Genomic DNA, 24,314 nt, shown 5'->3' with positions numbered 1-24,314 from the left:
GATTTTCACTTGAAAGTTTTCAGACGGATCATTAATAAGAAGAAACAAAATGGAAGCCAGGACGTAACCTTGCAAAACGCCCGATGTAACAGGAAAATTTCTGCTACTTTGAACGGTCAGTCAGATAATTAGTGATCCATTTATTAACAGTAGAATTTCCTAGTGCGACCTCACGTTTTTAGTAGTTTCTTGTTTCACACCTTTCTGAATGCTTTGGCGAAATCAAGAAAAATTAGTTAAGTTTTTTTATTGCCAATGCTATACGACACCCCGTGTGTTAATTCTAGCAATTGAGTTGTAGTTGAAAGAACTCGGTGGAAGCATATGCTGATGGGAGATAACATACATTTTTCTTCTAGGTAAACTATTATATGCGTAAGAATGATGGAATCCAAGATTTTGTGGTAAGTACATGTCAAAGAGCTCGGTCTAAAGTTAGCAATGCCATTTTTGCTTCCTCCTAAAGGCCACGCTTTAGCCTTTAGGGAGCCCGTTGGAAGGGATTTGGTAAATATGACACACAAATATTTAGCTAGTAATTCCGCATACCTGGTAAGAAGAATGTTAGGAATGCTATCAGGCCCTGCTCCTTTTTTCTTGTTCACTTAAACACTCCATCCTCAAGGTTTCCAAGGCAGCTTTTTTTTTCGGTGTCGATGTCCGGAATGTTTTCGTTGTCGACAGTGAATACTGATTTGAAGTAATTGTTCAGACTTTCTGCATTGATCGGGTTATCAATATCAAGTAATCATCAAATAGTCTCTACTCTCGTGCCTAAGAAGCTACCAGTCAAAACTACCCACGCGCAGTACTCCGAAGGAGCAGGTCGCCTAGCCCAGCGTGCAAGCACCTAATTTAGATCACAACGCCAGCAGGCGTGCAGAAAGGCACGTCCGCCGAACCGCACCGCTGAGTGGCCGTCGACCGGATAAGCCTCTCCGGCGAGATCGCGAGCGTCGCCGCGATAAACTGCCGCCGATGAGAGCTCGGGCCGCTCGCGCTGTAATGTCAACCCGAACCCGCGGACTGTACCGTAATGGCGCTTCATTGCTCGCGGAGCCGAGTGCGTGCCGGCGGAGGCGATAATGCGAGTGTTCCGGCCGGCTATTAGCGATAAGAGGTGGACGCCTTGGTTCTTTCATTCAGTATACTCCCACGTGCGTACTCACACGAGATCTCTGACGTCGTGCCAATCGAGGACTCCGGCCACATGTGCCCTGTATTGCTTCGAACGTGTTTTGTGGCACGGGCGAGATGGAGATATGAAAGTTGCGCCGTGTATGAGCCCTTCGGAGCAATTTAGCAATACTAAGAACTGTTAAGTTTTTGAAGCTGTAGATCCTTGATCATATGGCCCCGATTTTTGCCCTTTACGTGGGATCAGTGTTGGCACTAATGGGTTTCAGCTTAGAAATTTTAACGTTGTGCGAGTGTGTGTCTGTTTTAGTGTGCATGTGTGCGTGCGTGCGTCTGCGTGCGTGCGCGTTCAAAATGTCCCTACGAACCAAACTCTGCAAAAAGATAAATTGGAAGCTTCACCAGCAAAGTTACTCATATTTCTGCACAACGTTTCCACAAAAAAGCTCCGAATTCAGGAGATTCCATAAAGCTTGCTTCAACGCGAGCAGAAAAAACTCGAATAAAGGACGGTTCTCTTTAAATCAATTGGGCGTGAACTATGGCTGCGCATTTGATGCTTTTAAAAGTCAAGGGGTGGATTACACGACTTACAGCATGGATACACAGAAACGGGGCAAACAGCTGAGAAAGACAGGAAACAATAGGAGCTACCGACAAGAGATAGAAATGGGTGCCGCAAAGAGGCAGGGGTGACTCCGACTTTGTCAAGGACTGGTCAAACAAGTACTGGTCAAAGTAGTGGTTATCATGACTCTGGTGGTGATGGTAGTAACGACGACGTTGTGAACACTCCACAGGCTGAAGCCCCAAACTTATCCCTTACACTCTTCTCAGTGTCGTCGACATAAGTGTTCCAATTTGTACCGTAATCGCAGAAAGAAGTAATCATCTACTTGCTTGAGCGTTAAACCTACGGCGTTCCAATGTCGTTGTTCACTCCCATAAACATGGAGCAAGTTCCGATCATTTAGTCCCATGAACAAGAAGCAAGTTACCATCGAATTAGCCAAATTTCATGCTTGAAATTTAAGCACAATGAATACTATCTGGTGGAGGAAAATAAAAAAAATAGATGGAGGAGGGTGCAAACATTCGGAGGCAAATTTAAAAAAATGGCTGGAATTCATCTGCAAATCTTCTACGTGATGGAATAGAAGTGTGGTGTCACTGACAGCGACGGCACCAGTGACGTCCTGAGACCAAAAAATCTTTACCGTCTATACTACTTTTGCATCAGACTGCACAAGCAGTCAAGGGCAGAATCCTTCAAAATAATTAAATTATGAGCCTTTTCCGCAGTGTCCTACAACAGATAGTGACGAAGCTCATGACTTTCATAAAAATGGTGAACATGACGATGATGATGACACCGATGACTATTTCACGTCCATAAATTGAAGTGATGCTCTTTTTTGAAATCAGGGCCTTAAGCAAATAGGTATTGATATTTCATGCTTTATGACGTCACACGTCATGGACACATGGCATCACTCCGACTTATTACCATTTAGTGCAAGCATTCAGTTTCTAATGTTTCCGGTCACTGGTTCTAAAGCAAAGTATACACCGAACGCTAGTTTCCTGTGACAATGTTAAGCATGTTTGACCAGGTTTATAGTTACAGACACCTATGTCAATATACGCTCTGTTAATGCAATGGCACAAGACGAAAAATCAATGACGGCAAGGCGACCTAGCCTATTGCCACACTCATCAGGACTCATTATGTTTTCCTCCCGCATTTATTAATGAGTATGGTCATTTATGAGAATCGCCATTTATGAACGATTTGTTAGCAAGAGTGGGCGGCTTTAGTCAATGTAGTGCAACTTGAAACAAAGCGCAGTTATTTTTAGCACCGGCTTACGTGACAAGTGTTGTGGACAGTGAATCGATAAGGAATACAAAAGGATCTCCAAGTGATTAGGCACCATTTACCTTGAAACGTTTCCATAGCTTTGTGCCACTGCCACATTTTACTTGCAATGATTTCAAAAGCGGGTAATTTTGATACTAACATGCATGCACAATTTTTATCACATGGGGTAGTGTAAAAATCTCAATTAAAACAGCACACGAAATGAAGTAGGTGTTACTTGTGTGAACACCTTTTCTACACTTCAAAGAGTTTTTTTTTAGAATCACCGTTTTTTATAGCTGCAGATCTGTCAAATGATATTGCCTAAAGCTTATTAACCCAACTGTGTCCCCTGACACTGAAATCGCACGGCTGTTGAGTTAACATTGCGTGTTAGCAATAAATTTAAGCCGATATATTTTCTCCGAACAATACGCCAATACTGGGCGTAAGATTGCTTAACTTAGAAGTTGGTTTTCCGTCTCTCATGGTGAAAACTCTTGGGGCTGCTGCAAGCATTTACTAAGGAAAGTCTTCTTTTTGTCAGCATTCTCAGCAGCGCACCGATTGCAAAAGATGACGAAAATTGCGGTGTTGACAATTATCACGATTACAATGATTACAATACTTACTTGGCGATTGCCGCTGTTGTCAACACTCCAGTGTCATTATCTACACTTCCCATTACATTCACACTGATTCGAACCACGACAGTGTGTAAATTCTAACCGTATGGCAAGGAGCGAGTCAGTTATTTCCTAACTTGCGTGCATTTTGGTAGCCTAAAAGTCATCCATTATACCCGCACAGAAGTTGACACAAGAAGATGATCCATTTATTGAGCGCCATGTGGAATTTTGCACTTGTTCCTGTAGAAACACCATAAAACTTCACATAACATCCTATTCGCTGTCAGTATTTTCTATGTGACACTCCACTAGCACAAACAAGACAAGGACAGAGAAAGATGCACAGTGCAGGGCGTTCGTTAGACTTCAAACGAAATATTTCACTTGGTACACATGAACCGTGAAGTGATAAGATTTGCAAGTAGTAAAAGCTAATAACACGAAAAAACAGAATGTACCATCACAGCTGCAGACAGAACACATGCCAAGCCATGTCCCGCAAATTGGCCCTTGCGGGAAGCTTAGCTGTTTATCTGTACCATCTATCGAAGGTGCGCTTACATACACGAGTATTTTGCAAACGCTTTGCGGCTCATGAGTAGCCACATATAAATAGGATGATGTCCGAACAGCTGTGGAAGAGCTTCATCCCACTGCTTACGAGAGCAATTCCAAGGCTATCTTGCGCTTTGTACATGCAAGATGAATGCAGTTCCGCAAAGCAGAGTACACGCTCATATTGGCGCATTGTTTACAGATAAAGTGAGCGGGAAAGCGCGAAACTAGATCCCCGAGAGGCTGTACTAATTATCACAACTGACAGACGCAAAGCCCGTGTGCGAGCATACCCGTGATCTCACACCCGCCCCTGTCGCAAGCACCGGCGCGCCCACAGGTCTTTATTGTGCATTGAACACACCAACTATTTGTGCACCGGCGAACAAGACAATGAATTGTGGATTCTCGCAATTCTAACACCTTTAAGAACCATTTAGAATCAAAACAAAGCAGGACAACAGCTTACCATGAACCGAAGCTGCAGTTGAATACGAGCTCATCCCCAACGTTGTAAGTGCAACTGGGTGCGCAGTTAAGGTAGATGCCTGAGTTAACTGCAAATTGGTGTATTAAGACAAAGTGTGCCTGCATGAGATGTTTTGCGCCATACTGGTCTATTATCAAATATTCCTGCGTGCGTGCGCAGACGCATTTAGCATATAACGGGGTCGTTACATGGTTCAGTTTCCGGGAGTCAAACATTCGGCCCCACCGCTCTCCCGCTTCTTTGCTGATAAGGTGTAACCGTGGGTTAGTCTGTACGAGTTTAGCGAGCTGTTCTTGGAGGTAGAACCAAGCACAATCATGACCTGTATATTTCCTCGCAACTAACAATACCAACACCAAAAAAAAATACCCTGCGGTTCTAACCAAGACATGCTTGCGTCCGGAAACATGATACATACCATTGGGAAGAATTGGCGAACAATGGCTAATAGGTGTGGACTGTAGGACTATCAGGAGGAAGGACAGCTGCTATTTTTGTATACAAAAATATTGCCCTTCACCCTCCAGCTGTGATCACAGAAAATGTTTTGTAGCATGAATTTCCGCTATTTAGGCATAATATAGCCACTCAGGCTGACATCACTCGTGTTGGAGGCGAAATACGATAACACTGTCCCTAACGTGTTGTGCAATTCTAGCAATAGCGCAGCTGGTACAGACTAATTCGAAAGCTCCACCATGACATGCGTCCCAGCCTAAGATGTTCCCACATTTTCAGGGGCGAAGCCCCTTACGGGCTTGGCCCGTTGGCGTCTCCTGTCGTCGTTGTAACCGTCGTCTCATGTAGTCACGGTACTCAAACACGTCGTCTCATGTAGTCACAGTACTCAAAATACGTTTACGCCTCGCGCTAGAATACTTCATAACGTGTACTAAACAAACACCGGTACACTCGTTTACGCCTCGCGCTGGAACGCGTACAACGCCGGGACACTCGTTTACGCCTCGCGCTAGAACGATTCGTGCTTCAAAGAAACAAGAGTCTTACAGCAAAACTGTATACGTCTACCCCCAACGGTTTCATCTCCCTTGACAAAAACGACAAGGCGCCAAGAATACGCATCTACACTACATGCTTCGCCCCTCCCCAGGTTTCAAGTTACTGGAAAAGGCCCGGGATTTTTTTCTGATAAAAATACGGTTGAAATCCGCAACTGACCTTTCAGGGTTTGTTAGGAGATATAGATTTTAGTTATTTATTTATTACTTCCTCAAATACCCATAGGGAGGGGTATTACATGAGGTCATCAGTCTTCGGGAAGGATAATGTATTCGATGGCTGATTGGGAAGTGTTGGAATGGTGCGTGGCATCAATGGGAAGATCGTTCGAATGAAATGAAGAATGAAAATTCAAAGAAGTGTGGGTACATGCGGTGGGTAAACTGCTTTTGTGTGATTGGTACGGCATGAGTGCCGGTGAGCATGAATAATGACAGTTACCAAGCGATGGGTGATAGAATTTATGGTACAAACGTACAGACAGACATAAGCGGTAAATTTTGCGTCTTGTTTCACGATTTGGTAGGCCTCCAAATCATGAAGATTTGGTAGGTTAGCTTCAGATTTAACTTCGGTAACACTGGTGGGGTAGGAGAAGCCATTAAAAATTAATCTGGCGGCACGATTCTGAACAGGTTCAATGCATTTTGAAAAATTAAAATGATGGCGTTCCCAAACTGCACATGCGTACTCCAGTTTGGGTGGTACACAAGTAATAAGGCTAGTACTTTTACAGGGACTGGGGGAGTCTGAGGCTACGACGTAAGTATAGCCGATGACACGGTTAGCTTCGTTTGTTATGCGCGTTATGTGAGCGGTCCGCGGCAGCTTGTTAGAGAAGGTAACACTGAAGTTCTTGTACGAAGAAACAAATGATATAATTCATACTTGCAGGAAATAGTTTTGTAATGCGTACGTCGGCCAGCGATAAAAAGGAATTACCGATGTTTTGTTAACTTTTAAAGTCATTTGCTATTTCTCGCACCATTATGCAAAGAGGCAGTTCAACAGTTGAACAATGTCTTTTGTACAGTTCACCAATGTCTTTACAATATCACTTTTTGATGATCTTGACGCTCAATAAGCGCTAAACTTTAACTCTCTTACTGCGAAGATGTAGCCTTTGGAACTGTTCCACTCTCTTTTCAGTAGCGTTCGGTTGTTGCTACCATTGACGTCAATTTCTGCTTCCTTAATAACAACACTTCTGGGGCACTTAGTGCTCTATCAGAGCATTTTGATGAGCGGACGTTAAAAGCTGATAGCAGACACTTACATTGAGAAGCGTTCTTGCTATAGTGTTTACGATATCTAGTTCCCATAACGTGACCTTTCATGAACGACCTCTTTCCAAAAAAGGTTTTTCCTATGCGGTTCCTTTATCATTCACTTAACGTCGCGGTGCTTTGAGCACCGGAACTGCATGCCTGTTATGGACGCTTCTTAGCCTAATGGCCAGGATGTGTGGTGTGGTCGTAATTCTCATAAACACTTCAAGCTTGTTGGTCTGTAAACAAAAGCTCGCAAGCTACCTAGAAACCTAGTACAAGCGTTTGGTTTTCACTCCGTCCTTTTGCTCTCTGATTCACCACGTCGAGAAGCTTGGTTCTGCAAAGTCTTGAAGTTGCCTTAGGAGTGAAACTTTAGCACAACATTATCCCTTTGTGGAAGCATACGAGATCGTACCTGTGAACAAGCGGAACTGCTTTGTCTGATACGACTGCTTCGTATACAACACCTTCATTTTTGTGTCATTGCATTTATGACACAGACCTGTATTCTTTTTGTCATCTGGTGGTCTCAATCTGCTTGCAATCCCTATTGCTGGAGGAATGACTGCATTAGTATTCCAGGATTTGGGTGCTCATGTCTTTACATTCGGTGAATTTGATGCACTTATAGTGTTTTGTAAATTCTGCAGGAACTGGAGTCTCACCCTATCATTATTGGAGTATCCTTCAATTCCAGGTGCAATGCCACGAAGAACTGCTTGACTAGACATGAAATCATGAGTGCTGGTTTTTCTCGTGCTATTAACATTGTGTGTGCGCGTGCGTGCGTGCGTGTGTGCGTGCGTATGATTTTCTGTTCGTATGTATTTGAGAGAGAGAGAGAGAGAGAAAGAGAAGAGAATCAAAATGCATGCAACTCGCGCTCGTTAGTTCGCTCTCAACGTTTTTTGAAGATTCTAAGATCCCTGGTCACGTGCAGAGGTCAATCACTAGTGTTCGGATGCACTGAGCTATATTTTAACATCTGCAGGCCCCTGCAGAGAATGAAAAGAAGAAGTTAGAAAATAAGGGCAAAATTGGTGAGTTCATTCCCCTTAGTTTCAGAAATACACGCGCACGCGACATCGAAAATTCACTTTTTGAAAACATTCAGCATCATTAGCACACTTAAAGCACTTTTATTTGCTTTAAAGAATATAGAATATCAGAAAATTGTTCTTGTATTTTGCTCTGAGTAACTCGCAATAATATAGTCGAATGTTATCATCCCCACTCGAAGACAGGAATGCATTGTGTCATGTTCTTGCACAAGGGTTTCGATTCGGGTCGCTAACACAACGATACGAAGACGATGCCCTTGCGTGGGCCCAGCATAAGCTCAAAAGGTCAAGTGCGTTGGCGGTGCAGTGAGCAACCCATACTGTCTTGTATAATGACATATTGCACTACGTAATCATTTGAACACAAACATTTTCACTCTTACGTGTAACTTTTTATTAAAAGTAAATCATATATGCTCAACGATAAAAGCGTCACTTTCATAAGGTAGAAAACTTGAAATGTCAAGTGATGTTTATCCTGAATAAAGTGGCAGGAATATATGATCCAGACATACTCAACTATGTATCGTTTGGTGAAAGAAGTCCCTTAATCTTTGTATTCACTCAAACACCGGAAATGTAATTATATCCCTAACCGGTTTCTCGTTCGCTATTGCATACGAAACTGCTGTTATGTTGCCACCATATTTCAAAAAAAAATAAAGGGAGAGAGAGAAAATTGTGCCTTTACACAAATACAAGGACAAGCATGATTTCTCTTACAAGTCATTCAGTCAAGCTGTGGAACATTTTATTTAAATGCATATATTGTTTGTGGCATGCTTTCACAAGAGGGTTTCTGTTCCTGATCCCGAGGAGCATGATACGAGGGAAATATATTTTCTATTTAACTTGTGCAGTACAATTTTAATGATTCTGTAGTACTCCAAGCACGTTTCTGGTCTGCTACTGTCTGTGCGTCAGTTCAATTGCCACAAAGAACTGTGACCGCGCACGATGCCAGTAATACAAATCAGTAGCAAAATATCTCCCCACAATTTTCTTTAGCAAGCTTTTGAGTTTCACCTTTCGCGAAAGATCAGCTGGCTTGCGGGGACGTGGGACCAAATTCGGGAGCGGCCAAGAAAGAAATTCTACTATAGCTCCTTCATGGCTGGAGAATAAACTAAATCTGCCGTTCACACTAATTCACACGAGCAAACGTTGAACGGAAGCTACCAGTTTGATTGCACTGATAGCATCGCTGACCGCTAACAACCGGGAATAGGAGAGAAATCATTCTGGAATCGGCAATGTCGAGAAAAAAGGAGATGCCTGTCTTGCTATGAAACGAAGTGAAAGGCTTATAAAATAGGAGCCAAAAATATGATGTGATCATTTACATATGGGGGATCTAAGTGAAGGAACAAATGGAGAACTTGAGGGCAGAACTAAAAAGGGGTTTTCGCAGGTATATTGGAAAAACAGTATTTGGCATCGATCGAACCCATAGATTTGGCAGAGAAGTAAAAACCGATCATGCCCTGTTACTGTTCCATTTATTGACTATCGTGAAACAACGCATATCTTGACATTGTTGTTTAAACTCCACGGCAGTATAATATCTGTCTGAAGACTTTTGGAACACTATCTGTGATAAAGAATCCAGCTGTGTAGTAGTTATGCAGAATAGGGAAAAAGAGGTTCACGTTGAAGATGGTCATTTTGGCAAGGGTGAAGCAAACGGTTGTCGTCTTAGGCAAAGTGATACAACACTCGTCATGAACTGGCTATCGTAGTGTTGACTGATGCACGGGTTACTGGTGCAATATATCATAGTGAATTTGTTCCGATGTTCCTGTTGGGTGTAAGGTGTTTCGGAAAGGCAGTTTAATTAGCGGTGGTGGAGTTACCAGTATGTTTAAGACAGGGCACAAATATTTAGCACGCCGGATGTAAGGGTGCGGAGCCTATATTTTTCAAATCGTATTGTCAGATACGTATTCGCGGTGGCTTACAAGCCCACTGTAACGCATCTGTCAGTTTTAGGGGGCTGAAAGCCTGTTTAGGATGCATGTATTTCCCGGCAACAGAAAAGTCTTCTTGGGCGATTTCAATTTGGCTAACCTAGATCGGTGGACATTCTTCCTTAAGTCTGATTTCCGGTGAAGTGACATTAGATATATCTTTACTTTTCATTTGCTACACATAGAACTGAATCCCAATACTATGCAGGGCAGTACGCTGTAACTGCTGGACATTTTGTTTGAGGGTGGATCAATTGGGCTAAACAACTTCTATGTAGTGGTCCCTAGCATTCTCTAACACTAAGGTGTCGTACAAACTTTAATAGATACTTCAATAAAAAGGATTTGGAGTGTTCATTTTTTCCTACCTTTATTTGTGCGGATAATGGGTCTATACATGCTCTCTAATTTAAATTTGACGTTTTTTTGAAAAGCAATGCGATATGCACAAATTTTACGACTGGTTCAAGACACCGAAAATGAGTGACTAGCTTTGTACCTCAGATGAAGAAAGGGCTGAAAATAGCAGCCCTTGTATTTCTCTAAAAACGCCAAGCAAGGAAGGCAGTTAAAACGACTGATGAATAGAATAAATTACAAGTCTAGCAACCTTTGAACAGTAGAAAATTTAGAACAATTCGTCACAGCTTCATAATCAAATTCGTGTGAACAAAGACTGTCATTACGGTGAGTAACTGCCAAAATCGATTCCCACGTATTCAGAAAGGTTGTGTACGCTAATTTTACCAGTTTCTGGAGGTATGATGTGTTCACCGCTCATGGGATTGTAATTGATAATAACAAAAAGGTAGCGGGTCTTTTCGACGCGCCCTTAAAGTTGGTTTTACAAAGGACAATGGTGTGCTGCCACATTTTGTAATGTCATTGCTGCCCATACCTGACGTTGCCACAGTGAACATGTATATTCGCCACACTAATAAAATTAGTCATTAACAATGTACTGGACCGAACTGTAATACCTGCCATCCATACTCATTCGAATCAACAGTTTACAACTTACTCGGGCATGTCATAATCATATGTATACTCTTCTTGCAACATACAAAGTTCTTACAAACTTCCAACGAGGATTTGAAAAGAGCCACTCAAGAGCTCTTCTTGCAACATACAAAGTTCTTACAAACTTCCAACGAGGATTTGAAAAGAGCCACTCAAGAGCAGTTCAACTGTTCCAAGCAGTGCATGACTTCGCGAGGGCAATGAATGATAGAAATAGGCAAGGGGAATTTTTATGAAGTTCTTTGAGGCATTTGACAAGGGTTTTTATAAAAAAAGTGTGTGCCAATTAAAGGAATGGAGAACTAATTATTGGGCGTAAGCTTACCTGCAAGGCCGCAAAAGATTTGTTGTTTTCAAAATCACTGTCTGTCATTTATACCTTTGTTCTTCAGGTGCTTCACTGGACCCCACTCGACCCGCTGCTGTTTATTTTGAACATTGATGATGTAGCTGAAAGCATCAGTAAAAATGTGCGACTCCGGGCCGACGATTGTGTGATATACTCCGAATTAGGAGCCGCATCTGAGTCTGACCAATAATTGCTGAATTATGCCCGGTAAGTTTTTGCACGGCGTGGTGCTTGGCAAATGTAAGCTTTCGCAGAAATTATTTGTTTGTTGCTAAAGGTATGAAGCCGCTCAACTAATTGTGATAGGGTAAAATAAGCTTCTCTGTGAAGTCACAGGCCACAAGTTGCTTGGTTTATGCGTCACAAAAGACCCAGTTGGAAGCTCGCCAGTCGAAAACTTTCTAAGAGGCCCTTAAAACGTTTTTAGTAATTCTACAAAAATACTTGCCTACAAAACTTCTGTGCACTCCACGTTATAGTATGAGTCATTATTGATGGCCCTTAACACGAAAACAAACGAACGAAATAGGCAAACTACCGTAGCCGCGGGCGCGCACTTCTTTGATGGAATCTTTTTCAGAGAAACTCCGCCTTCATTACCGGAAAGAAAGTGCGTGTCACGATTGAGCATGTATTCACCAATTAATATGTAATGTGACACAAGCGCTTTAGAGATCATTCATTTTTCCTCGAAATACGCCGCCGGGAAAAGCAACAGATTTTCAACAACCCATCTGTGAACACGGAGTAGCAGTTTCGTGATTTCTTTTTTACCCAGAACAATAGTTAATTGACATAAATGGGCTAATAATGAAGTTTCTTTGCGATCGTTGCGACGTTTTGCAGATAGTGGAAATTAATTTATATATGATTGCAACGATATTGTGTGAAAAACAACCGCATTGCTCTTCTGCAACAACCAGTTTGCTAGCCATTCTACATTCGCGATTAGTGTGGCAGAATTAACAAGTATAATAAAGTGGCCCGAACGCCTTAAGCCATCACCGCGGCAGGAAAAGCTCTTTGAAAAATAGGTCGTGGCAAGGATTGGATTTGGACAATGCAAGATAGAAGCGGTTGGAAGTTAATGCAGGGGACTTGTACCTCAGATTGCATAATTAGACCGATGATGATGATCGCGATGGGGATTATGATGGTTATGATGGTGGTGATTGTGGTGGATTGCATTATTTGTATTTCACAATCCTTTGCATAATTTCCTACATGGATTCGGGCATGGATTTGTATTGTGGCACAGATATTTGAGGTTGCGGACGCATTGTTTATTCATTTTTCACCAGCTTTTCACAGGCTGGTGAAAAATTAAACACCATATTAAACAACCCATTATTAGTTACTTGGATTTCTGATTTTTTTCTCACATCGTTCACAATTTGTTTTTATAACTTCACCCTTATGTCGTTAATGTGCGTTCGGGCGTACACATCAAGGTTATGAAATTTTACATATGATGTTATAACTTGATAGTAAGGATTTAGCTTGTGACATCAGTTTTATAAAATTCTTCTTTGTGCTGATTATGGCCTCTTGTGTAATTCCATTACTCCCATGGAGCGCTTTACCGCCTTAAATGGTAATTTATTGTTTTATGACACAGTGTACAGCCTGAAGATAAGCATTGATTGTAATAAATCCACGCAGTTGTATTGCACATATGACCAGCCCCGTTTTTTCCTATGTATTCTTTTTACTGGTCATTCTTGCTACCCGACAACATAAATATGCTTGAGTAATTCTCAGACTGATTCGATTTTGCAGTCAGCATACTGCAGTTATCTGCGCAAAATTTTCAAAATATCACCACATTTAAGACATGCATGGTTTTAAGGTACAAATGTAAAATTGCGATGAACAAAATCTTCATTTACCCCTTGCTTGACTGAGATATAAATGCCTGGTTTAACAAGAACTCACTGAACAACGTTATAACTTTGATTGAAACACACGCACTTAAGATATTGACGCAACTGCAACCTGACTCAAAAAATGCGTTGTTGTTCCGCAATCATGGTCATATTATCTACATATTTATTTCTGTGTACTTATGTACCTCACAAGACATTAATTCTGAATTCTTTCTGCACGCTTAAGTTTCGATTTTTTTTTGTCTTTGGGCAAATAATTTGCATTAAGTTCTTAGAGTATTTTTGTGTTGTCTAGCTCACTCTTACATTTCCTTGCTCAACATTCGTAGGGATAAAATAAGTGCATGTGTTTAAATGCAAATAAAAATATAATCCAATAACAAGTAGGATGTCATCATCGTTACTAATACCCGCTAAACAAGACCAAAAAGTATCAAAAACAAACAAGGTCATTACAAAAGCATCTTCACCGCACTGCTAAAAATGAACGACTCGCCCAGCAACTCAGCCAACAACGAACGACTCCGTAGTTTTCTTTTTCATTGTCGCCTCATACAAAACTCACTTTTTCTGTTACTGAAACCCACCCTGCAGATTTCCTTTTTTACTTTCTCAAGTGTTTCTCTCTCTCTTTCAAGTGTGTCTCCGATTTTTTTTCTCTTTCTATACCGTTATAAATAATCCTGCGATAATCCTGATGCTTTGCCTACGCAAGTTGCGCATGTTTTCTGTAACTTTGAATGTGTATGCCCACTCCTGTAATAATCCCCCTGAGGATTGACAATATTGTGTAAACAAAAATAAATAAATAAAAATAAGGTTAAAGTTCGGTTGAACCGTTTTGTCGCGAACCAGTACACGTTGTTTAATTTTTCGGTTCAGTTCCGGTTTTTAGTTCGCTTCGCTTCCGGTTCAGCAGCATGTTATATATTATATATATATATATATCTGTGTGTGTAATATTTACATCATATTAGCAATTGAACCCTTACTTTTACACGTAAAGGATCCAACGTAAAGTCATAAAACATTCCACGAATTACGGTTCATTGTGATTGAACAAACCAGCGCAAAGCAAGGAAGTTGCACAAACAAAAAGATATCGAAATTCCCATAGAATTTCGCTTCGATCCTTTATTTGTTATTGACCAGTGTTGCACGTGGGTATGTGCCATCTTCTGGTGGGACGTAATGTTCCTTTTCAACTCAGATGACCTTTCACCCTTTTGCTAACCTTTTCTGAAATCCTCCCAAAGGGGGACGTGCGGAAGCAATAGTGTTACGGACCGAATATTTATATCGTAACTGCTTATATGGCAACGTGCTGAGTTTTTTGCTATTACTTCTTCAAGCTGTAGTAAATAATACAAACCACGATGCATTACTCTTTCGCCACCTGGACTTCGTGTTGACACAAAACATGTGCATCAATAAAACCCCGAATAATTCACTCTTGCCACCGTAAGAATATATCATATACGAAGGCATTTTTGTGCTATAGGCAGAGCACAAAATGGCTATATGGTTCAAAGCCATCCTATACAGCTAAACCATACTATAGCTAAACCAGTCATCTCTGCATCACGGCCGTTCTCTCCCTACTCCTCTTTGCGTTGTATTGGAGACCCTTCGCTTCTTATCCGAAGTCCGTGCATACGCGTTAGTCCGTTGCATCTAAGAAATCCTTGCATTACAGGTAAAACCAACCATGTCGCGCTCAAGCGTATCCAAAGGGCATTTACCAGACGTGGAGCAGTCCGGCCGGTATTTACCAACCTCTGTATACCCTGACCCCGACTGCAGGTTGCGGATGCAGATAGTTTTTTGCAGGCAAGATGAAGGTGTCCCGTACCTGCTTTGAAAGTGACCTGCAGAAATTACTTCCTGTTTAAAATCAGACAATCTTCTGCTCATCTGGACTGAAAGTTCTCAGTTCGAAAAGACATCGAGCATGTTTTGTTTTGTGTCCTCTCAGTACAATTACAAGACTGGAGATCACAGCTTCGGAGCTTGGTCCCATGCTTGAACATAACGCAGAGACGACGCCCATGGTTCAGGACACCCTCTGCTTTCGTGCGCAACAGAAGCCCTGTGGGGCGTTTTACGGAGCACCGGCCTCAAGAATACTTTGTAGACTAGGCCCTAAGACACGGGGTTGTTGCCAGTTTGCGTTCATGGCTTTTCGTGTCTGTCCATTCTCATTTTCATTTTTAATCAGAGAGCTTCACGTGATCATCACCCCCATCTCATACAGCAAGTCAGGCAGCTTGCTGCACGAGATGGGACGAATATGTTCTTCAGTGTGTTGAGAACGGCACCTATCTCATTTATGCACCACTGGGCACAGGCATAAGCGGCGTTCTTCCATGACAGCTAAATGGGAACATGTTCAAAGAAGGAGAAACTAAGCGTAAAAAGAAACTCATAGAAATCCTTTTGCACGCACAAAAATGTTTGCACACTGGTTAAAACAAAATATTATTGATCCTTTAGGAACCTCACAGAAGCACGCTGTTTTGTCGCTCGGCTATTTTGCCATTCGCCCTTTTGTGGCTGTTCCGTTCTGACACCTGCCCTTTTGTCACATACTGTCTTATCCGCGTGCTATTATGTCGTGTGCTGTTTTGTCGTTCGCTGTTTTGACGCTACCCCGTTGAAAGCATGTGCATTGCACCAGCGCCCGAAACGTTGTTGTCTCTACGTGTTTTAACGTATGTCTTCACGCGAAAGATTTTTCTGTCTTTTGGCCCATATATCTGCCAGTCTAAAATCTGCCGGAGTCTATTTAACACTGTCTTATTCTTTTTTGCACAACTACACATTTTTGTGATATGTTGAAACATACATAAAGAATAGTTACCGCTAGATTCGAATGCTCTTAGCATCTTTCTTTTGAGAAAAAGTGAAGATAGCCCTCTAATATAAGGATTAACATAAGGGGACTTCCCTTACTATGGGAGTGTCACACGGTCGACAGAAATGTTGAACCTCTCCGCCACACCAAAATCTTTCTTTACAAAACAGTGTGCTGAAGTATGTAGATTGATTGCTAAATGCATACATTCCTGTATGGACTCATACGCTTTACTGTTGTGTATATCTGCCAGAGTTGTAATGTGCCAGATTTATAGTGTTCAGCTTGTGATTGCGGCAAGTGTTAAATTACCTGTCCTGCCATGCATTAAATACAACGAAACAGCTCAGGCAATGCATTCTAACACAATCTTGTTTGTACGTATTGATACTTTTGACTGTCACACACAGGACAAGCTTTGAAAGTCACACAGAGAGGAGAATAAACATTTAATGGAGCAGTCAATGTTGTAGGGTTGACCACCAGGTTGGAGACCTCCTTAGTCCAGGAAGCCCCGGGTCTTGGCGGCCTGTCTCGGCCAGTCTACCAGATGTTGTTGTTTATCCGGGTTGGAGCTGATCAATCGACCATCCCACTGCTCAAATGAGGGATTTGGGTTTGGGACAAGGGATGGTGTGTGGCAGCACTCCCATACCATGTGGTAGAGAGTGCATGGCTCTATGCAGAATTTACAAGTGTATGTGTACAATGTCGGATGCATTGAGTGTAGTAATGTACCATGTGGAAATGTGTTAGTTTGTAGCTGTCTGTAGATGACCGTGTCTTCGCGAGACATGTTGAGATGTGGAGGCGGCAAGGTTCTTCGCTCCAAGTGGTAGTGGGCCAGGATGTCACTGTACCTTCTGGGGATTATTTCTCTTGTTGGGCTTATGAAAGGACTGGCTGACATCCCAGAAGAAGGCGCCCGGTGAGTATGAGCTCGGGCTGCGGCATGAGCCACCTCATTCCCTTCCAGTGATAAATGAGCCGGTGTCCATATGATAAAAATTTCGGGTAAATAAAGGTGGGCCGATAAAATTTATGGTGCTGTTGATGAAATGCGTCCAATTTGAAAGTTCCAGATGGTTAACTGCCGCGTGCACATAAGTATGCAGTGTTGGTGGTAGAACGAAGTGAGAAAAGTTTTTCTATTTTGGAAGCAGGGCCATACTTTCGAATAATCTAACGAAACGACTCTACGCAAGTTATACGCGACATCCGTCACGTGGCACAAGCCACATTGTTCGCAGATGCTATTCATCAGCTGAAGCGCTCTACTGCAGATCCGCATGGAATGGGTACCCCGTTCAGTTGTACCTGCCGGCATGGAAGCAGACATGGCTAAATCACCCGTATATCGTGATGTAACCACAACCACCCTTCTAAACTCCTAGTGGGAACTTGGTACGACATAAAGATAATCTGCGCACCACACGATACCTCATACCCCCGTGTGGTTCAAACAACCCTGTCGATCTAGCTCGCCGAGAGAAGGTTACGCTAGGGAGACTACGCATTCGAATGTCCCTTACACAGTCTGTGACTGCCTTATGGTCATTGCAGTGCCGCGGCCCATACGGCTCCACATGCCCATCTGCGACTATACGCCACACAAAAAGTGAATGTCAGCATCTGCTGTCTACCTGCCCGGGACTGCTTCAAATCGGACTACGGCACCTTCGTGCAGCCGGCCTCTACCCTGGCCGCCCCCCAGACCTGCAGCGCTGGGTTCAAGCACCATTTCATCGACAACTCTGGGACTTTACACACCAAATCAACTTGTCCGTGTACCCGTGGACGTGTATCGTTATGCCACAGAGCGAAATTCTGAATAAAAAATGGTTCGAAAACACTTAATTACAGCATTACTAATACGAAGAATAAAAGCCGAAATTATATACAGCAAAATATTTGAGTAAAACGCTGAATTTATTTTAGTTTATTTTCGTCAATGCTTGCGATATATGATAAACCGGAGTAAAAACTATTATGTGACAGTATGACAACGCTACAGACATCTACATCTTCGGAAACAACCAAGACTTTCATACAGTAGCAACAATAAGGTAGATATATTCAGTTTTCAAGTTTCAGTTTATCGTTGATGTGACTAGCGCTTTTGATAAGCAATAGTTTTGCAGTTTAGAAAAATAGCCATTGCAATTACGGTTTACTTAAAGTAAGCCAAAAAAAGGGGTAGAGGTGTTGTATGAGCAGCAGTGATCTTCATGATCAAGAACGTCAAGAACGTAGCTACATGCACGCCGACCGCCTGATGCGCCTATCTGGAGAATTATCCAGCGACAAGACCAGACTTGCCACAGGCGCTAATTCGAGTACTAACAAATGGGCATGCAAGCATACAAACGTGGGGCACTGGCTAAAAATTAATAAAGACTCCGCACTGTGACACGAATATCCTCTTGTTTGTTCACTCGCTTCGTTGTTTGCTTGCAGTTTCAGTCACATGGTTTATTTTCAAACTTCATGCACTCAACGACGTTTTCAGAGAAATATCAAACGTTATTTTTCGTTCACTTCTCGATGCGTTCATTCGTCTAAATGACACGGTTCCGGTTTGCGAACATGCACGTGCGCTTTTTAGAGGAGCGCTTGAAAGCTGGTCACTTCTCGAAGGCATGTGACTGACCTGGTATTCTTCAGAAGGTTTTATTGGTGAACCCTTAAAACCAAGGTATATTAAACATGTTCTTTCAACTTTTATCCAACGAGGCCATACACAACAGAGGCATTCCAGTGTCAAGCGCACTTGGTGCATGCGTACATTTATACATAATACCACCCAAAAACAATCAATAGAGTATTTTTAATTTGACCGCAGATGCATCTGAAATATGCCGATTAACGGAGACCAAAACCCAACCGCCGAAAGGCTGTAAAAAACACACCAAGGTGAATTTGGTTATGCATTATAGGTGAATATTATCAGTGCAAATCACACAAAGATCCCCGGGTTCTTGTTGGGTATAAAGGATAAGCTGCGTCGAATTAGTTTTCGTGGTATGACTCCCGAAAGCTGTACGTCATCCAAATACGTTAGCATTGTGCAACCGGATTCACTGTTATTAAAGAAGACCGTTCATTTATAAGATGCAGCTGGAACGGTGGGACGGTGCATTGTAACCAGACGCGAACAGAAATAGGCCACTAACCTGACATCACGTCACCCGGTCGCTGGTAAAAGCCCGCCGTCCTTGCTAGCCAGTCTAGGGACACGTGCGACTTGATGCCGTGCTCAGCCAACGTCGGGTGGAATGCACTTCCCGGCAAAAGTCCCGGCAACGCCCCGGCAGGCAAGCCGCCGGCCGCAGCCTGAAGTCCGTACAGCGGATGGCCCGCTGGAAGCACCGGATGGTAGCCCGGTAGGGCACCCAGGAGTCTTCCGGCGGCCTGGGACGCAACCACAGCGGCCACCGACACCGGCACTGGAGGCGGAGGCGGACTGCCGGGGTCTCCCTCGGAGCAACTGCCCGGCGACTTGGAGGCCGGGGTCCCGCGACCGGAGTCGCGAGCCAGCAGTGCTTCGATGCAGAAGGACTTAGCAGTGGAGGCGGCGGCCGCAGCCGCCGCTGCCGCAGCAGCAGCCACGCTCGTATCTGCCATGCGTTCCCGAACGCTGCTTCTCTCGTCTTCTGCTTCTGTCGTCTGCTACGATTAGCAGACGACGCGAGCTTCCCTGCTGCTCGCCTGGTCGACGCCGCCTATCTACGCTCTGTGAAGACGCAGTCGCCGCGTGTGCTTTCTGTTCACGGTGGACGATGTTTCTCGCGGGTACGGCGGCTTTCGCTACACCGTACGCGCACGGAGAGCTCCGAAGTCGCGGTCGCGTTCGTCGGCGCGCGAGCGCCGAGGGAAGGAGGATTTGGAAAGAGGAGGAAGGCGAAGGGGGGCTCCTCGCGATAGCGCCCGAGCTCGAAGCGCGCCCGCCGGGTCTGTGTAGCGGAAGGGGCGGCGCTAGGCCTAACCGCTAGGCCTAATGCGTTGCGGATGGCACTGTTGAAGAGCGCCGGCGCCGATGCCCGGGGTTTCGGAAGGCGGGGTTCGGGCGCTCGGCGCTGGAGGCGAAGGGAGAGTGTGTTCTCTTCCCCGCCCTCGCTTCTCTCTCTCTACCTCTCTCAGGACTCGCCCTCGGATGACGCGGGCCGCATCGTCGATTGCGGCCGGCGTAGCGGGGATTTCGCAGCGTTCAATCGGACTCGCATTGTTGTATGCCCGCGTCCGCAAACCCCGCGTGTTACGCGCGAAGTGACACGTTAAAATGGGGTGGGCAGATGGCTGTTCCGCTCATACTTTTCCACTTTGTGGACCGGATTATATGATGCGTAAATGCGTGGCCGGCGGGGTTGGTTTTAAAGGGGAGGGAAAGGAACGCCGGGTAACAACTGCCGAAAAGGGTATACATGCGGGAGAAGTTCTTTTTTGATTTCCTTTCAACCTGCTACGCGGTTCAATTTTTGTATTAATGGTCGACCACCGACACCTGTCCGTTTCATAGGCCTGCCTGGAGTTGCTGAAGGATACAGTATCCGAAAAGTGCCCAAATCGCATTCATTGTCACTGACACCAAAAATACTTCTTGCCATGTGACAGGAAAAAAAGGTAGATTCTGGCACACATGTGCATTTCTAAACAGCGTCTTGCGTTTCCTTTGTGCGCGAGAGAGTGGAGTAAAGTTTTGTGTTTCCAACCTTGTTCCTGAAAACAATAGTGATGCTGCAGAAGTAGCGGACAGGCCTGGAAATGGGCAATCTAGCGCAAAGGGCATAACTGCGGATTTAACAAGTCCGCTATAGATTTTTATTATCATTATTAATGTTATTATTATTAATATTATTAATATTATTATTATTATAATTATTATCGATGTCGTTTGCTTCGATTTGAGCAAGGCTTTTGATGTCGTCTGCCATTATATATTATTTAGAAAGCTGTGTCAACTCGATTTACAACCATCCATCACATCCCTTTTATGTAATTATTTATCCGGTAGGCCATGCTTCGTGCATGCAAACGGGCAATCTTCCCTCTCCTACGAGGCCACAGGCGGTGTCCCTCAGGGCTCTGTTCTGGGGCCACTTCTTTTTTTAATTTTTATAAATGATGTTTCCTCAGTAATTCATGATTGTCACTTTCTCTTACATGCTGATGATGTCAAAATATTTAAGGCTGTTTCAAACACCGCAAGCTGTTCCGCTCTCCAGCGAGCGGTCACGTCTTTTTCAGACTGGTGCTCACGCAACAAACTCCTTATTAACACGTCAAAAACTAAGGTAATGACATACACTAGAAAAACTGACAACATATTGTTCTCCTATAACATTAACGGTGAAGCTCTACAACGTCTTGTGGAGGTTAAGGATCTTTGTGTGAATTTCTACCGTAAATTGAGCTTCTCCCCACACATCCGGGAGGTCACTCGGCGGGTCCTCCGATCTCTTGGCGTTATATGTCGCCTGTCAAAGGAGTTCAACGAGCCGGGCTCTTTTCTCAAGTTGTACACGACTATTTGTCGTCCGCAGCTCGAGTATGCTTCTGTGGTATGGAATAGCACATCCAAAACACTCTGTATGCATATTGAAAGTGTCCAGAAAAAGTTTATATCTATCTTCAATCATCGCTTGCTAGCCATAAGAATTTTGGGTCATTCTCTGTACCGATGCTAGAGTGCTTAAACTCCAGACGTATTAAGGCTGATCTTCTTTTCCTGTTCAAAATCATTCATGGCGCAGTGTCTTGTGGTGAAAGGCTGCAACATGTTCCACTCCGTGTGCCGCAAAAATCCACCATAAGACATGAAGAATTTTTTAATCCCAGTTGTCTGCGTGGCTTGTGCCCCATGTTTCGCCTCCAGTGTACGTACAATCAGTACTCCGAATATTTAGACATATTTAAAAATTCCTCGACACAGTTCCGCAAACATGTCTGTGAGGTTGTCATGTAAGTGACCTTTTTTATCCTCTGTTCACGCGCGGTCACTTGGACATGAAGTGATGACAACACAATCCTTTCTTTTTTATATATTCCCCTTATTCAATGTCTGGTTTTCTCTACATGTACATTCCTTCTATCCTTGTCTTACATATAAGCTATCTCAATTCACCCCGTTTTCGTGCAACTAAACTTTCTTTACATTTATGTAGATTTTTGAAATTATCTGTGTATGACGACCACTGGCGGGGTGTCACATGCCTTACTGCAAGGCACTGTACTTGTTTTTGTGTATATGTGTGTGTTTGTGTTTTCTATGGTTGCCTATATATTCTGATGTACGACTGCGTGTAATTTTTGTGTGCGTGTGTGTGATCAGCAACACCGCCCTTTATTTGCATCACTTGTGAGGTGTAGGCATCTTACATTGCCTGTTTTTTTTTCTTCGTGCGCAGCACAAAGGCCCTCCGGCTGTTACTGGGCACGTTATTAAACGATTGATTGATTGATTGATTGATTGATTGATTGATTGATTGATTGATTGATTGATTGATTGATTGATTGATTGATTGATTGATTGATTGATTGATTGATTGATTGATTGATTGATTGATTGATTGTCGTCGTCGTCATTATCAATAAATACAAATGCCTGCGTCGGCCTTCACTTTCCGTATTGCCTATGGTGTCGTTGTTTTGCCTATGATAAGGCAGTTAGCCTAAATAAACCATTTCACAACCTACATGTTAGGTGCGGGATGGCGACTTGCTGCTACGCGTGATTTCAGACAAGATTTTCAAGGATATAATGTCACAGGAGGGTACCTCATCATATCCGTCGCGGTAGTGGTTCAATGGCTAAGGCCACTAAGGCGTTGTGCTGCTGAGCCCAACGACGCGGGTTCAATTCCCGGCAGCGGCAGCTGACTTTCATATGGAGGCGAAAAGCAAGAATACCGATGTTTGGAGATATTTGCATGCATTAAAATTTCCCACAGCAGTCAAATCAATCGGTATGCCCTCCACTCCAAACTCGCCTCAAAGCCCAGATGCAGACACTCGGGAGGTGAAACCCGCCAAATTTCAAATTTCGTATCGCATGAACTGCGACCACAAAGACGGTCGTTTGAAGGCAGTCATCGTTTGAAGGCATAAATTTAGGCGTCTCAACAGGCGGAGCCTAAACCATCCCGATAAAAACGCCGTGCATTACCATTTGTACAAAAAATTCAAATTGAGTCAAAGTCAAAATTCAAAATCCAAACTGCTGAGACCGTGTCGGAATGGCGCAGTTGCATAGACTTCGGCTTCATAACGTGAAGGACACAGGCTCGATTCCCACCACGGGAAGGGATTTTTTTTTTTTTTGAAGCGCTTGATGTACCTTTGTGGAAACCCATTGTGAGAGTTGGGTTTCCTGCAGTGCATTTTTTTTTTCAAGAAACATTCGCGTTTAATCATAATCAGCATCCTGTGCCCTCCTATTGTGTAAAGTTGGCTTTTCTCCTGGGCGTTTTCAACGCCACCAGTCAGACACAGAAAGCTTCGCTTTAAAACGAACGATTCTTGCAAACTTTTTTGCAGGTCGGTTCTTGTTGGTCAGATGCCATCTTACAACGTCTTTGAACATCTTTTCGTGAATTTTGTCATAGCACTTCGTCCTCACACCCACGATGGGCATTGTCCGCTTGGCATGACTTTCGGTGTGGATTTCAACGCACCATTCAGACATACTATGGTTATTATTCGGCCTAATTGATGCGGCACCGTGAGTTCGAGCGACTAATTTTACAATGAATAATGATGCACGAAGACGACCGAGCAGGCCGGAACGTACACTTCAACATTTATTATCGGGGTTTCTATGTGCTCTTCGCTTGATGGTTATAAGAACACTTACAATAAAAAAATGGCTGCTTAACTGCCTTCTTCGCAGTGAGTGTTGTCCGAAGACGGTAGCCACGTCCCTCCCCTGCCACGTAATTCCCACTCATCAAACTCTTCCCCTCCTCTCTCAATTTAATTAAATGCAACTCAATTTTCCGGCGTTCTCCTTGCTCGCGCGACAACTGTTAAAACAGTGCGAGTCTTTGCCTCTATCTTTTGTTTCAACAGCAGAGCTGTTGTAGGTCGAACTTTTTTGTAAGTCTGCTGTTGGTCGTGCGTCACGCAGCGGTAGGACCAGGTTCCCAGACCCACCGATAGAGGGCGCATTGGTCTCGCAGGGGTGGGTTCCTCTCCTTCCCGCTTGGGGAGGGAGCCTCT

General features: G+C 43.6%; 1 protein-coding gene across 2 annotated transcripts in view; it reads right to left on the bottom strand.

Moving 5' to 3' along the window:
• LOC144142697 (uncharacterized) overlaps positions 1–19,924 on the bottom strand; it is a 72,937-nt gene extending 53,013 nt beyond the window's left edge. For both annotated transcript variants that reach the window (XM_077674364.1, XM_077674365.1), the window contains exon 1: positions 19,274–19,924. In XM_077674364.1, coding sequence (XP_077530490.1) covers positions 19,274–19,724 — 451 coding nt within the window. In that variant the 5' untranslated portion in view covers positions 19,725–19,924. The remainder of the gene's footprint in view (positions 1–19,273) is intronic.
• Between the last annotated feature and the right edge of the window lie 4,390 nt (positions 19,925–24,314).

The sequence above is a fragment of the Haemaphysalis longicornis genome, unplaced genomic scaffold, assembly GCF_048455015.1.
Source record: "Haemaphysalis longicornis isolate Haplotype H1 unplaced genomic scaffold, Haemaphysalis longicornis Haplotype H1 scaffold_6, whole genome shotgun sequence".
In the NCBI taxonomy this organism is placed as follows: domain Eukaryota; kingdom Metazoa; phylum Arthropoda; class Arachnida; order Ixodida; family Ixodidae; genus Haemaphysalis; species Haemaphysalis longicornis.
The sequence above is the reverse complement of the archived record's forward strand: the minus strand, read 5'-3'. Positions and strand labels throughout refer to the sequence as shown.